This window comes from Octopus bimaculoides, chromosome 5 (assembly GCF_046866305.1).
Source record: "Octopus bimaculoides isolate indiv1 chromosome 5, ASM4686630v1, whole genome shotgun sequence".
NCBI lineage: Eukaryota > Metazoa > Mollusca > Cephalopoda > Octopoda > Octopodidae > Octopus > Octopus bimaculoides.
The window spans coordinates 95,804,852-95,820,810 of record NC_142932.1 but is presented as its reverse complement, the minus strand read 5'-3'; the positions used below and the strand labels follow the sequence as shown (position 1 = coordinate 95,820,810).

The 15,959-nt window shown below is 37.6% G+C and overlaps 1 protein-coding gene across 1 annotated transcript in view; it reads left to right on the top strand.

The window, feature by feature from the left end:
- Positions 1 to 15,959, top strand: part of LOC106874549 (hemicentin-1-like) — a 136,207-nt gene that overhangs the window by 104,813 nt on the left and 15,435 nt on the right. Inside the window, exons 13-16 of the mRNA XM_089352716.1 lie at positions 3,183 to 3,224; positions 7,272 to 7,313; positions 11,749 to 11,808; positions 12,043 to 12,084. Coding sequence (XP_089208842.1) covers positions 3,183 to 3,224; positions 7,272 to 7,313; positions 11,749 to 11,808; positions 12,043 to 12,084 — 186 coding nt within the window. The remainder of the gene's footprint in view (positions 1 to 3,182; positions 3,225 to 7,271; positions 7,314 to 11,748; positions 11,809 to 12,042; positions 12,085 to 15,959) is intronic.

Below are 15,959 nucleotides of genomic sequence, written 5' to 3'. Positions count from 1 at the left end.
TGAAATCGCTGGACATTTTCAAAATTTCTCCTGTGATTTCAGATTTTTTAAAGTATAGTATGTCACTATGGAACATGAAACTGCAATTATATCATTCTGATGGAGTATTGCTCTCAAACAATATTAGCATAAACTGTGGAATTTTCCAAGGTGACTCACTTTCACCACTAATTTTCTGCATAACACTAATACCACTCTTAAGTGAACTGAATAGAACAGGGTATGACTACAAAATTGACAACAGGAAAATAAGCCATCTATTTTATATGGATGATTTAAAACTATATGGCAAAGATGATGAAGAGCTTGAAGGACTACTACATGCTGTGAAAGGATTCAGTGATAATATCAGGATGGAGTTTGGCCTTGTAAAGTGTGCCAAAGCCACTTTTAAGAAAGGGAAACTGGTAAAGTCAAGTTCAATAGAATTAGATGTCGAAACAGTAATAAAAGAAGTTGAGCAAGAACAAGCCTATAAATACCTAGGAATAAATGAAGGCTCTTGTATCCAGCATGCAAGCATGAAAGAGAAGGTTAGGAAGGAATGTTATAGAAGAATTCGAGCAGTTCTGAAGTCTGAGCTGAATGCATATAATAAGGTGTTAGCCATAAATTCCTTAGCAGTCCCAGTTGTCCTTTATAGCTTGAATGTGCTTAACTGGAATACCAGTGAAATAATGAAAATTGATAGAAAAATCCGCAAGTTACTGACTTGTAAATAAGATGCACCATCCAAAGGTAGATGTGGATCATCTTTACCTTCCCAGAGCTCAGGGGGGTTGAGGCTTGATCCAGCTTGAACTTACGTACAAAACCACCACAATCGGACTGGCCAAATACCTTGAAACAACCAATGATTGGATGAAACTTGTTGAAAAACATGAAAGACCGAAAAAAACTTCTCTCTATTCTGAAAGAGAGCAAAATATTCACTACTGATCTCTTAGATACCCACCAGCTTGATCAGGTTGAAGGAAATGCTCCAACTGCTGCTGCAAAGAAAAGAAAATTAATTGCAAAGACAAAAGCACATGAAAAATTAGATAGCAGATGGGAACAGAAACCTCTGCATGGCAAGTATGTGGCTCATAGCAAACAAACTGATGTCAACCAGAAATACATGCATCAGTGGTTATGAAGCTCAGGGCTAAAAGTAGAGAGTGAAGGTTTCATATTAGTTGCTCAAGACCAAAGCTTATTAACCTGGAACTACCAAGCCAATGTGATAAAAAATGGAGCTGACCCAAAATGCCGATTCTGTAACGATGAGATTGAAACTATAGGCCACCTAATCTCAGGGTGTAGAGTCTTAGCACCTGTAGAATATAAAACAAGATATGACAGAGTCGGCCAGTATTTACACTGGACAATATGTCGGCATTATAAAATGAAAACCACTGACAAATGGTATAAACACCATCCTGAAGCTGTGACTGAGGGAGAAAATGTATCGATTCTCTGGGACTTCCCCGTACTTACCGACAAAACTATAAAAGCTAATACCGGATATTATTATAAAAGATCAGACAAAAAAGATGTGTTTATTAATTGGCATGAGTATTCCTTGCGATCATAATATAGCGGTGAAAGAATTTGACAAGATCAGTAAATATAAAGACTTGCTAATAGAAATTGAAAAAATGTGGCACCACAAGGCGACTACTGTACCAGTGATTGTAGGATCTCTAGGAATGATAAAAAAGGTACTGAAACCTATTTGAAAATGATACCAGGCTTACAAGAAGTGCAAAAAATCATGTTAACTGGTACGACTCATGTACTGAGAAGAGCATTATCGCTGTGAAAACAACATCCATTCATGAATTTATTCACGGAGGCAGTGACAAGTGACCAAAGCCTTTGGCAATATGCCGTGCTTGAGAAGACCTGACAAGTCAAGTGAGATCATAGTTGTGGCCAATGCCAGTGTCGCGTAACTGGCATGTAAAAAGCACTCACTTCACTTTTGGAGTGGTTGACATTAGAAAGGGCATCCAGCTGTAGAAACCATATCAAATCAGATTGGAATCTGGTGCAGCTCTCCACCATACTAGTTTTCACACAAACTGTCCAATCCATGCCAGCATGGTAAGTAATACGTCTCTAAATCTCTGTCCATTCAGAGGATCCTTAAACTTCCGGATCCTTAAGCTTCTTTTCCACTCTAGTCACCTTCTGGGCAGCCATTTAGCCCTGTTCCTGAAGTTGCTAACTACTAACCGATGTTGTGGGATGCATTGTTTACCTGGGAAAGTTTTAGCATTTATAAGTAGCCATCTTTCCTAGTCAATCTGACTAGTATATCCACGAGACTGGTAGGTGAACAGGTGACTGGCTGGTTTCCTGAAGTTAGTTTTACAGATCATAATATCATTTGCATCACAAAACTCTAGCAGCTTGGTTCCCTCCTCATTCTCCATTTCTTTATTTTTCCTGTTTCTGGAAATTTTTTTTTGCGAAATACATAGAAAAATCCGAAGATTACGATTCCGAAAACAAAATGTTTGTAAAATTTCAATTTTTCAAAAAAAAAAGAAACACCTAACCCCCTCCCCTCCCAATTCTTGGCCTTCAAGCAGGCTATCCACATGCTAGAAATAACAGCTAAATCCCACAAAACTGCGATAGCATAATGAAAGAAATATGTAATCAATCTGCCCATTTTCTGTTCCACTAACACATGATGTTTTGCGCTGGTCAAATGATTCTTTTTAATAACTGTGACATTAAAGTGTAGGTTTTTTTTTTAGAATCATAATCTCCATATTTTTCTACATATTTCGCAAAAAGAAATTTCCAGAAAAAGTGAAAAATGTAAAAAGTGGGAGATGGGGCGGGGGTTGAAATTTTGAAGTTCCGATTTTTGCAAAATTATTTTTCAGAATCAGAAATGTGGGATTCCGTAAAAAATGATCATCTATCAATAGTTAATATTAAAGCATAAAAAGTCAAAGAAATAGTGATCTTTTTCTTGAATTATCACACTTGCATTCATAATTAAATTTTGTGTTTCTTTATGTTGTTTGTTTTTTTTTGTTTTCTTTTTTTGTCGTATTTCAGTATACGTTACTATATCCTATAAACATTTTTTAATACATCTAATCTGAGAAACAGTTTATTTCAGATGTCATGCACCGCACATATATAGACAATAAACATATTTTACATTTCTATTTTCATAGAGAAAGAAAATGCTTATGCTACTATTTCACTTGCATCTGATAGTAAGTATAATTAATGCCTATTAGTAAATAGCATTATAGTTCATATTACTCTCAAAATTATATTTCACCTCTCATTTGTTTGAGTTACTTCTCTGCATCCATAGTGGGGTACCAACTTGAAGAGTTTTAGTTGAATAAATTAACCCTTCTGCTTCTGCTTTTCCTATCAATTTCTTTTATTAAACAACTCAGTTACTCAAGGGAGGTAAACTAATCAGCACTGGTCAAATGTTGGGAAGATAAACACAAAGACAGATTTGCACACACGAAAACACACACACGAAAACACACACGTGCATAACATTATCATGAACGTTATTTTTTCTGTTTCCCAAGTTGGCATAAGTAGGATTGTTCAACAGGATTCAGTAGATTAGAGGACCAGATCTTATTTCAATGTCTCAATGCTAAGGAGAATGCATTAGGTGTGGCTGTGTGGTAAATAGCATGCTTACGAACCACATGGTTCCAGGTTCAGTCTCACTGTGTGGCACCTTGGGCAAGTGTCTTCTACTATAGCCTCGGGCCGACCAAAGCCTTGTGAGTGGATTTGGTAGATGGAAACTGAAAGAAGCCCATTGTATATATGTATGTATATATATGCATGTGTGTGTATATGTTTGTGTGTCCGTGTTTGTCCCCCCACAACATCGTTTGACAACCGATGCTGGTGTGTTTATGTCCCCGTAACTTAGCGGTTCGGCAAAAGAGACAGTAGGATAAGTACTAGGCTTAGAAAGAATAAGTCCTGGGGTCGATTTACTTGATTAAAGGCGGTGCTCCAGCATGGCCACAGTCAAACGACTGAAACAAGACAACAACAACAGGACTGATCATCTAGCCATATATTGAATATAAAAAGTCAAAGAGAAAGTGATCTTTTTCTTGATTTATCACACTTATGTAGTGGTTAAATGAGTATCATGGTGAACAGATGCAAAAGGAATGTGTATGCCTTTGAAGTAAACAAAAGAGTGAATCGATTCATAGTAGAAAATAATTTATTCACTGGATTTGCTGTTGGTACACATAATTCTTCATTACATGCAAAATGTTGACAACTGCTACGAGTTGCTAGAAATAGAAACTGGGTACATCTGTGGAAATGATATGTCAGAAATGAATATTTATGTGTGTATACATAGTTCATCTGAGACAGTAGTCTACTGTAAAACTTTGAACATTGCTCTGGGTTTCTGCGAAAAGCTGTCATGTTGTAGACCTTTCTCGTCTGCCTGCTAAGCCTTTCTCCTTCACGTATGTCTGTTGACCACTGTATTTATAATAATTGTGGCAGCTAGAAGGACAGACATACTGCAGCAGAGGCTGCACCTAAATAGGTCAGCTCCTGTCCATTTGAACTTCGCCTGACATGGCTAAGGTCGTAGGTCAAAGAGAGATGATCAATCACTTTTTGACAGGACAAAGAAAACCTGTTTTCACGCCTGTTGATCGTGGTGGTTTGGACGACTGAGAATTCTTAGATTCAGTTTCGAATCTAGGCTTGGAGAAGGAAGTGTTTTTTTACACTTACATTGGTAATTAAATTTTGTGTTTCTTTATATGTTATTTTGTTTTTGTTTTGTTTTATTTCAGTATATATTACTATATCCTGATATTATATTATAATGCTATAAACGTTCTTTAATACATCTGATCCTAGAAACAGTTCATTTCAGATGTTATGTACCACACATATATAAACAATAAACATATTTACTTTACATTTTTATTTTCATAGATGAGGAAAATGCTTATGCTACTATTTCACTTGCATCTGATAGTAAGTATAATTAATGCCTATTAGTAAATAGAATTGTAGTTCATATCACTCTCATAATTATATTTTGCCTTTCACCCTTAACTTGTTTGAGTCACTTCTCTGCATCCATCTTGAAGAGTTTTAATTGAATAAATTAACCTTCCTGCTACTTTTCCAATCAATTTTATTTACTAAACAACTCAGTTACTCAATCAGCACTGGTTGTCAAATGTTGGGAAGATAAACACAAAGAGAGAGAGAGAGAGAGAGAGAGAGAGAGAGAGAGAGAGAGAGAGAGAGAGAGAGAGAGATAGAGAGAGAGAGAGAGAGAGAGAGAGAGAGAGAGAGAGAGAGAGAGAGAGAGAGAGGACAGGCTTCTTTCAAATTTTGCCTACAAAATCCACGTCCAAACCTTTGATTGACATGGGGATATGATAGAAGGCATATGCCAGAGGTGTCACACAGTGGGACTGAATCCAAAACCACATGGCTGAAGAGCAAACTTTTTACCACACCTAATTTATACATATAATATATGGGGCCATTCCATAAATAATGTTATTTTTTATATACTTCTATTATTTTTCAAAATCAAGAGAAACAAAGTTCTTTTTTCATCTAAAATATACTCTCCATTATTTTCTACAATGCTCTTCCATCTATCTGGTAGACTTGCAAGGCCCCTCTTCCAAAATTCACTTGTCTGTGACAAAAAAATAATCCTCTGGTACTGCTCTGACCTCATCTACAGAATTTATATTTTTCCCATCCAAATGACTTTGAAAACTACTGAATAAATGATAATCAGATGGTGCAATGCCCAGCAAATATGATGTGGTGTGTGTGTGTGGGTGGGTGGGGGGTGTTTCCCATTCAAACTGCCCCAGTCTTTGGAATCTCATCCTTGCTGTATGTGGCCAAGCATTATCCTGATGGAAGAACACCTTTTGCCTTGAAACCAAAGATGGTCGTTTTTTTCTACAATCAAGCTGCAGTAGATCTTTGTTATCGTTTGCTTTGGGTTTAAAAGTTCAAAGTGGACTAAACCTTTCATATCCCTCTAAACAGATAACAACACCTTACGTGGGTGAAGACCTTTAAGTCTGGGGTGTTTCTTATTTCCCTACTAACTGTCCTTGGTGCTTGACATTTTTATAGAGAATCCATTTCTCGTCACCAGTCACAAGTTGGTCCAAAAAGGTTCATCTGTGAGACGTGACAGCAAAGAAGATCACACATTCACTCTTTGCATGCAATTAGACTTGAAAAGTTTGTGAGAAACCCATTAACTGTTCTCTTTTCCAATGGCACACAGGTGTCAATGAATAGTTGAATAACCAAATTCAAGTATCTCTGCTAGTTTCTCAAATGTTACGATGGAATTTGGCTCCACCAGGTTTTTCGGAACATCCTTGTTGGGCTTTACAGATCTTTCAGGACAAGGCTCACCTGCAAAAGTGTAGTTTCCAGCTCAGAATTTCTGAAACTACCAGTTGACACTGGCTTATGCTTATTGTCTGATCCCCATATACTGCATTAATATTCCTTGCACTTTCTGCTGTGTTTTTGCTTTTATTGAACTCATAAGGCAAAATATGCCAAATATGTTCCATTGTCACTTTGAAAAAATAGCTGTTAGAATTGAACTGCACTCTTCAAAACTTGCACTAAGAGTAAGGACAAGGTAAAATTACTACCTGCTTTTATACCAAGTTGATGCAGGTAGCTTATCCCATCCCGCACTGAGATTTAGTCCATGCAATTGAAAAAATTGCCTTATTTATAGGATGACCCAATAAAATATGTATTTTATACACATACACACACACACATAACATCATTATGATCGTTATTTTTTCTGTTTTCTAAGCTGGCATGTGTAAGGTGGTTCAACAGGATTCAATGAATTGGAGGACCCGATCTTATTTCAATGTCTCAATACTAAGGAGAAAATGCATTTGATCATGTCTGACTTGGAAGTAAACAACAACAACAGGACTGATCATCTAGCCATAATTAATATTGAGTATAAAAAATCAAAGAGAAAGTGATCTTTATCTTGATTTATCACACTTATATTGGTAACTGAATTTTTAAAGTGTTTTTTATGTTATTTTGTTTTTGTTTTGTTTTATTTCAGTATACTTTACTATATCCTGATATTATATTATAATGCTATAAACGTTCTTTAATACATATGATCCTAGAAACAGTTCATTTCAGATGTCATGTACCACACATATATAGACAATAAACATATTTATTTTACATTTTTATTTTCATAGATGAGGAAAATGCTTATGCTACTATTTCATTTGCATCTGATAGTAAGTATAATTAATGCCTATTAGTAAATAGAATTGTAGTTCATATTACTCTCAAAAATATATTTTGCCTTTCGCCTTTCACTTGTTTGAGTCACTTCTCTGCATCCATAGTGGTGTACTATCTTGAAGACTTTTAGTTGAATAAATTAACCCTCCTGCTGCTTTTTCTATCAATTTTTTTTACTAAACAACTCAGTTACTCAAGAGAGGTAAACTAATCATCACTGGTTGTCAAGTGCTGAGAGTATAATCACAAAGACAGGCATGCATAAATACACACACACAAACACATGTGCGTGCATTCACAGACACACACACACACACACACACACGCGCGCGCACGCACAGAAATATATGACAGGCTTCTTATGTTGTTTACATTTCATGGCAGTAATTGCTTTCACCTCAATAGACGTCAGTGATTGGTTGAAATTACCGAAATACGACAATTTTTTTACATGAAATAACTTCGAATACAAAATTTTTTATCTGTTCTATAACACAAAATATACAAGTATACGAAGTTTGAAAGTGTTTCGGTACCAAAATCACTACATAAAACATAAATGAAAAGTGGTACCTGTCAATTCAGAAAGATCCAATATTAATTATTGTTTATTCAACTGTTAAGGTTTATTCCCTCTGGCTTCCAACTCACACCATTGATTTTTTAAAAAAATTAGTCACCCAATCAAATTCAATTGCTTATTCATTATACTATAACAACTATTGCATAATTATTGTGGCTTTTTTCCAACAAAAACAATAACAATATTTTACAAAAACATCTTTAAGTGATGGTCTGACCGTCTGCCAAGCAAATGGGGGGTGGGCAGTAATTGAAGTAGATGGTGAATATGTTCCGGAATAATCATTTAAAGATGTTTTTGTTACATATTATTATTTTTTTTGTTGAATAAAATTTGGTGAAAAAACCCACAATAATTATGCACCAACCCAATACATTGCATTATATTATATCCTTAATATTAAATCAAAAACTATATATAAAAGCGAGTACAAATGTACAGGTTATATCCAGAAGTAGGAATTGCAAATAATTAAAAGGAATAAGAATGCAAAATAGGTATTTAAAAGTTGAAATTACAAAAACAATTTAAATTAAAGTGGTAGATGAGAAATTAAATAAGTAAATAAATATTCAAAAAGTATATATAATGCCACAAATAAAAAAAAAAGAAAGAAGAAATGATGGAAATATTAGACACGAAGGTAAAAAGCTAAAGACAGAAAAAGAGGAGGAGGGAGAAGAAATATACAAAATATATATACATAAGAAAATATATATACATAAAAATATATCTACATCTGAACATTTGCACTGATACATATATGTACATATTTGTTGATGTATGCAATGTACACATACATATATGAAAACATACAAGCATACATGTTTGTATATATTTGGTCACACACAAGCCCAAATATAAAAACATAAAATAACATGCAAATTTACATAAAAACATTCATATATCACATATAAAGTATACATACACATGCACACAAAATGTTTATATACACTCGTGTGTTAAACATATGCAAACAAAAAAATGACAGAGTAAAATAGGCATGGCTGTGTGGTAAGAAGTTTGCTTCTCAACCACATGGTTCTGGGTTCCGTCCCACTGTGTGGCACCTTGGACAAGTACCTTCTATTATAGCCTTGGGATGACAAAAGTCTTGTGTGTGTGTGTGTGTGTGTGTGTCTATAAAGAAGTGCACCTGTGGAAGAGGGAGACCCAGGAAGAGATGGGATGAAGTGGTGAGGACTGATCTCAGAATGTTAGGACTCACAGAGGAAATGACACTGGACAGAGATGTCTGATGCTATGAAGTTCTAGAGAAGACCTACCCGAGTCAGTGAACCTGAGTTCTAGAAGCATTATGTCCCACAATAAAACTTTCACATGCTCTACCCCAACAAACCAAACTACATCCCCCACTTCCCTCTCCAAAGTGTCTCTTTTCTTTACATTTCCCCTTCATACACTCTCCAATCCAGTCCTTGCTACCCTGATCACTGTATCGTTGCTTCCCCTCTCCCCTACTCAGATTCTAACCAGTCACAGCATTCCCCACTTCCACTCCCCAACTCAGTCCACACTACTCTGCTCACAGCATCACTGCTTCTCCCCATCCCCTCTCTCTATATATATACCCAGATTCTTTCCAGTTAAGGCATTCCTCCATTCCCAACTCATGACTCCTTGGTGATACCCTGCCAGCACTTGTCACAATTCATCTCCCCCTTTCTTACTCTACCATCCCATCTATGCCTTGATCCCTGTTCATTGCAAGTATACCCTGGTACTTGCCGCCATCCCTCTCCTGCCCTTGCTGTCTCCTACTCTCTCTCTCTCCCTCTTTCCTTTGCTCTCCCCTCTGGCTGAGTAATCACGTATCTCCTCTAGAGCAACAAACCTGTTTCTGCCCTCATTCTCATTAACTCTTGCTCTCCCGCTCTCTGGCTAGGTCACCATGGTCCTCCGCAACAACAAGACATCTGTTCTACCTCTCTGTCACACTCTAATCTTTCATCATCTGACACAAGTTCAGCTTCTCCAATGCCTCCCCCTCCCCTCTCAAAGAATCTTTGTCTTGCAAAGTCACTTGGTGACCCCACCAGTGCAGGTGCCGCTGTGTAATTCTGTTTAAGTAACATTGATTGGGCAATAACTATCTTGTCCATTAAAGTCTGCTCATGAGAGAATAAGAACATTTCTTATCTAAGAGTCAGAAATTAAAACTAATACCTGATACTCATGTTTATACAGATAATGGTGTGTATGCGTGTGTGTGTGCACATGCATGCATGTGTGTTTATTTGTGCATGTGTGTGTGTGCGCATGCACGTGTGTGAGTCTATCTTGTATTTAGTATGCTAGTTTCAGCACAACACATCATCATCATTGTCATCATCGTCGTTTAACGTTCGCTTTCCATGCTAGCATGGGTTGGACGATTTGACTGAGGACTGGTGAAACCAGATGGCTACAACAGGCTCCAATCTGATTTGGCAGAGTTTCTACAACTGGATGCCCTTCCTAACTCCAACCACTCCGAGAGTGTAGTAGGTGCTTTTACGAAGGCCAGTCAGGCGGTACTGGCAACGGCCATGCTCAAAATGGTGTATTTTACATGCCACCTGCACAGGAGCCAGTTCGGCGGTTCTGGCAACGATCTCACTTGAATGTCTTTACACATGCCATCTGCCACAAGTGCCAGGAAGGCGATGCTGAGCACAGGTGCCATTGACGGTTTCGCTTTCACTTGCACCAATAGGTCTTCGCAAGCCAAGTTTCGTTTCCAATGAAGGAGACGACATTGGCATGGGTGCCAGTCATCGAATTTAATTCGATTTCAGTTTCCCTTGCCTCAACAGGTCTTCGCAAGCGGAGTTTAGTGTCCAATATATTCTAAATATTATTTAAAGCCATGTATCATATTCATTACTTCAATTTCTTAAAGAAGTGGATAATGCTGGTGTTAATGTTTTCAAGAAATGTGATACTAAGTATATAAACAACCCTTTAATAAAATTACATTCATTAAAACACAAGTTCATCCTTTTGTTTTATTTTAATTTCAGTCAGAGGTTATGGCCATACTTGGGGACCACCATTAGAGTTAATACTTGTTTGTTTTGGGTTCATTTCCAAGCCCTGTCTCTGGAATCAGTCCAAGTGAAGTTAGCAAAAAATTATTTCTTTGTGTAAAATATATGGTTTAATAATATGTCTATGGATGTTCTTAAATACAACATAGAAAATCAGTTGTTGTTGATAATTAACTGCAATCAGTCCCATTTTTAGATACTTCTCGCCTTAAAATATCTTATTTCTCCAGCCATATTTGTGAATGGCTTTTAATGGTAACATGCTTAATTTTAACTGTCAACAAAACTTTTGAATGACAGAAATAGAAGAATTTCATAACAAATTAATTAATTTAGTCTCATAACATTCTGAGTTCAAAATGTGTAGGAGTAAATTTTATTCTGTGAACCAACCTATAAGTACTAGTTTTATATAATTTCTCTTATAAAATTAGCATTTTGATAATGGAATAAAATTTTGAGTGCCAATTCATTGGAGAACTTTCTGTTCAAGCACTAGTTCTGAAATACCATTTAACCAAAATTGCTCTTTGTTTCCTTTTGTTCATACAGAATGGATTTATTATGCAATTCTTTTCTTTTCTGCAATATACCAATGAGGGATAAAGAACTAATATTGTACACCCAGTTTCATTGGAAGTCAAATATTAATTTGTTTCTAAATACATGTGTATATCTATATAAAATATATAATATATTTTATTATTTTTTTAGTTACTTTCTGTGCCACATCAAAATATTTAAAACATCTTCTTGAAACAATAATTATGCCTATTTTTAATTAATTTCTTGAAGCTATGGAAAAGCAATATGCTAAAACTAGAAGGTCCCATTATTTAGAAATGAAACCACTAGGTAAGTACAATTAATATTCTTAGTGCACAGCATGATCTTAGAAATTATCAGTGAACATCCATGAAATGTAACACTCTCTAACTTTGGTCTATTGATATGTGTGTACATGCATGTCTGTGTATGTGAGTGTGTTTGGGTATATCTCATTTGTGTTTATAATGCTTGTATCAGCACAATACTAACATAATTTAAATGTTATTTATAACCATGTTTAAAAAATTCATTTTCTTAAAGACCTGGAAGGTGTTTATGTCAACATTTTACAGAAACCTGGTGGTAAGTATATAAGTAATCCATTAATAAAATTACATTCATTAGAGCAAGAGTTAGCAAAATCTTAGTTCACTCTTTCTTTGAGTAGAATATACAGCTTAATATACGACTTTTATCTTTTAGTTCTTTCAATCACTGAACTGTAGCTTTGCTAAGGCACCACCTTGAAGGGTTTAGTCCAACAAACCCACCCAAGGACTTATTACAGTTGTTTATAATTATGTGATTCATTTAGAAATTAAGAACAATTATTATACAATAAGAATACAACGAAGCTGATGACACTGCAGTGCAATGAAAAAAGGGAGAAGAGATATGAATAACACTCTACTGTTTTTCTACCTGCAACATCTGACAGGTTTACATCAGTGTCAGTGAAAAAGGAATATATTTTACAAAAGAAAGACAAAATAACTTCAAAAAATGGAGAAAGAAAACCACAGCATCACAGCACCAAGTGCTTCAATTGGTCGCATACTCCAAGGTTCAACAGAACTTACTGAAGCAAATCAACACATGTGCAACATCACCATGGGTGATGACAAGGCTAAGGCATTGGAAAAGCCAAGCACCCTTAAGGGAATCATCTGACACCTCGGTAAGGCAAACTGCCAACAGTGTCAGGTTTAGCTGGAATTAGTCCTGCTCATCCCTTTATTTACCTTACAACTCCTGTAGCAGCCAGCTTCCAGCCATTGCCTCCTGCACCATCCCCCACTGAACCCCACCACCAATGCTAATGCTCTTCATCCAACTCCTCCCTCTACTTTCATTTCTAACTTTCCTCCATTTCCCCTTATTCACCTCACCACTCCTGTAACAACTAGCGTACCTCCATCGCCTCCTGCACCCCCCAAGCCCCCCACCAGAGTTAATGTTGTTCACCCAGCTACTCCCTCTACCTCCAACACTTACTAAGGTTCAAAGCAAACATTTTTCAAACTGGACATACAACTAATGTCACTTCAGCTCCAACATACTTTGGAGAACAAAACTTTGCTCTGAAGTCCAGATCCCTGTTGAGGATTTTGCTGTCGTGCTCCAGGGATTGCCCAAGTTGAAGTTCATCAACTGAATTCCTAAGGGAGCTTGGACTTGTTTCACCCATGTTGTCCCAAAGCTGTTGAAGAATGTCTGCTTATCCTTCAACACTATGGATTGGCAGAGATTATTCCTTTTCCCTCTGGTCTCTCTCCATATGAGGAACGTGAGTACTGGAACCCTCATATCTTCCCTTAAATGGCAGTTTGAGCTGTTCAAATCCACCCCAACCACTGTTCGTTGCAGATCAGTGATCAGCACAGCCCCAAACAATGGTCAATCACCAAACTTAAGGAAGGCCAGTAATGCCATATTCAGCAAATATGACATTAAAGGTGCTGTTCACCTCCTCCCCTCTTTGTTGTCCCTCACCCAGTGTACCACAGATTCCCTCAGTGAATTAGGAGAAACATTCTCCGACCCCTCTGGATGAGTACCTACACTGGCCCAACCCACCAGGTGTTTTACAACCTGTTTTTACCTCCAACGATGTCAAGAAGGTGATTGCATCCTTTCCTGTGGGTTCTGGTGCTGGGATCAATGGTTTACAACCTCAGCATCTCAAGGATGGTATCTCCCTGTCAGCCAGTGCTGCCAATCTTATGCTGTTCATAAACTTATTTTTGTCTGAGAGTGTCTTTTCTTACATTCGTCCACTATTCTTTGAGGTGACTTCCACCCCATAGCAGTTGGTTGCACTCTGTGTCTGTGATGACTCACAGCAAAAGTGTGTCTGTCCTCTAACTGCAGGTCTGCCAAATTTTCCCCTATTCAGCTAGGTTGTGAGGCTGCTGCTCATGCCTCTAGAGCTTTCACCAACTTGCTCTCTGGGTCCCCAAAGGTCATCCTCAAACTACACCCCAGAAATACCTTCAGTTTCATCAGTCGGGATGTCATCCTCTGTGCAGTAAAGGAGAATGCCCTACAGCACTATCACATTGCTTGGAAAGCTTATCAGAAGGCCTCCTACCTCTCCTATGGTGACCATCTTATCCTATCTGCCTCTGGAGTGACCTACTTAGACCTGCTCTATTTGCACTACATATTGATGATGTTACCAAGATGGGAGCTGACCTGGATTTGACTGTCTGATATTTTGATGATGCTTATTTGGAGGGGCCCTCCTGATAAGGTCCTTTCAGCTGTGAGGATGATGATTGAGGAACTTGGTTGTAGGGGCCTTAGCATTAAAGTTCCACTTGTAAATTCTGACTCCACAACCATCCAGCTTCACATTAGCAGACTGTAAACCTGTTTACAAACCCCTTTCCCTCTATCACACTTCCTCCTTCATCAGTGTGGGGATCTCTTGGAGCCCTAATTACTGATCAAGCTTTTGAGTATCATTCTTTCGATCCAAGATGGCTAACACAAAATTCTTGAGGTACCTGAGCCCCATCAAGGTTTTTTTTATACTTAGGAATTACTTGTCAATTCTTAAGTTATTGTATTTTCTCAGAGTTAGTCCTTCTTATAGATTCTCGGCATCTCTACAATGCTTTGATGACCTTATCTTCAGAAAGCTCAAATGCTTAATGTCAAACTCATTCCAGAGTCTCATGACCTGGCTGCTTTACCCAAATGGTTTGGGGGTCTAGGTTTGTGCAAGTACTCATTGCCATCTCTTCCCTATTTTCTTTCTTCCATCCATGCTTGCTCTCCTTTAGTAGACAACATTCTCTCTTCAACATGGACTAGTTCCAACAGGGAGGTGGATGAAACTCTGCTACAGTGGAGAGACCTGGGTTCATCAGTTTCTGTTACAGTTGAGGATACACAAAAGCAGAGTGTATGAGACAATCTGCATTCAGGTGTCACTTTCAATTCTCTCTTTGATCAATCTGATCAATTTTCAAGGTGTTGCCTACTTTTTGCTAGTGCAAGATTCTCGGTGGACTGGATTGATGCCCTGCCTGCAGCCAACATTGGAAGTCTTCTCAATCTAGATGAGCTCTGCATCTCCATTGAACTCAGAGTGGGAGCTGACGTTTGTAGAAGACTGAAATGATGCTGTGATAGGCCCCTTCACTCTACAGGTCTTCACAGTCTGTCTTGCCAGCTAAATGCTGGTCGTTTTGTTTGTCACACTGAGCTAAACTAAATCCTTAAGTGAGCCCTGGCTTAGATTAATATCCCCTTAGTTCTGGAACCAGTAGGATAATCCAGAAGTGATGGGAAGAGACCAGATGGTCTTACCCTCTGTCTTTGATTAAGAGGTAGGTGCCTCATCTGGGCTTCCACAGTCTGTGACTCTTTTGCACCCTCCCATATCTTGGATGCTGCAGTAAATAAGAGGTTCATTGCTTCTGTAGCTGAATGGAACAAAAACCTGGAGTATTGGGACCTGGCAATGAAGTATCTATTCCAGCCTATAGTGTTTGAAACACTTGGAGGGACTGGGTCACTAAAGATGAAGTTCTTGTCATCGTTGACAGCTTGCCTTACTGAGGTGTCAGGTGCTGCCCTTAAAGGTGCTTGGCTTTTCCAAAACCTTAGCCTTGTCATAACCTATGGTGGGTTTCTTTCAGTTTCCATTTACCAAATCCACACACAAGGCATTCGTTGGCACTGGGCTACAGTGGAATACAATTGTCCAAGGTTCCTCACAGTGGGACTGAATCCAGAATCATGTGTTTAGGAAGTAAACTTCTTACCACAGGGCTACACTTGCAAAGCTTTGAAAATGTTAAAATTTCACAGTATATGCAATAAACCTCTAGCGGACATTCCTATTTAACTCTGATATTTTACCCTATTATTAATCCTTACTCTTAATAATCCAGTGCATAAGCATATATTTTGTAAGCTATATTTGTACAAAAAATCCAAATAATAAT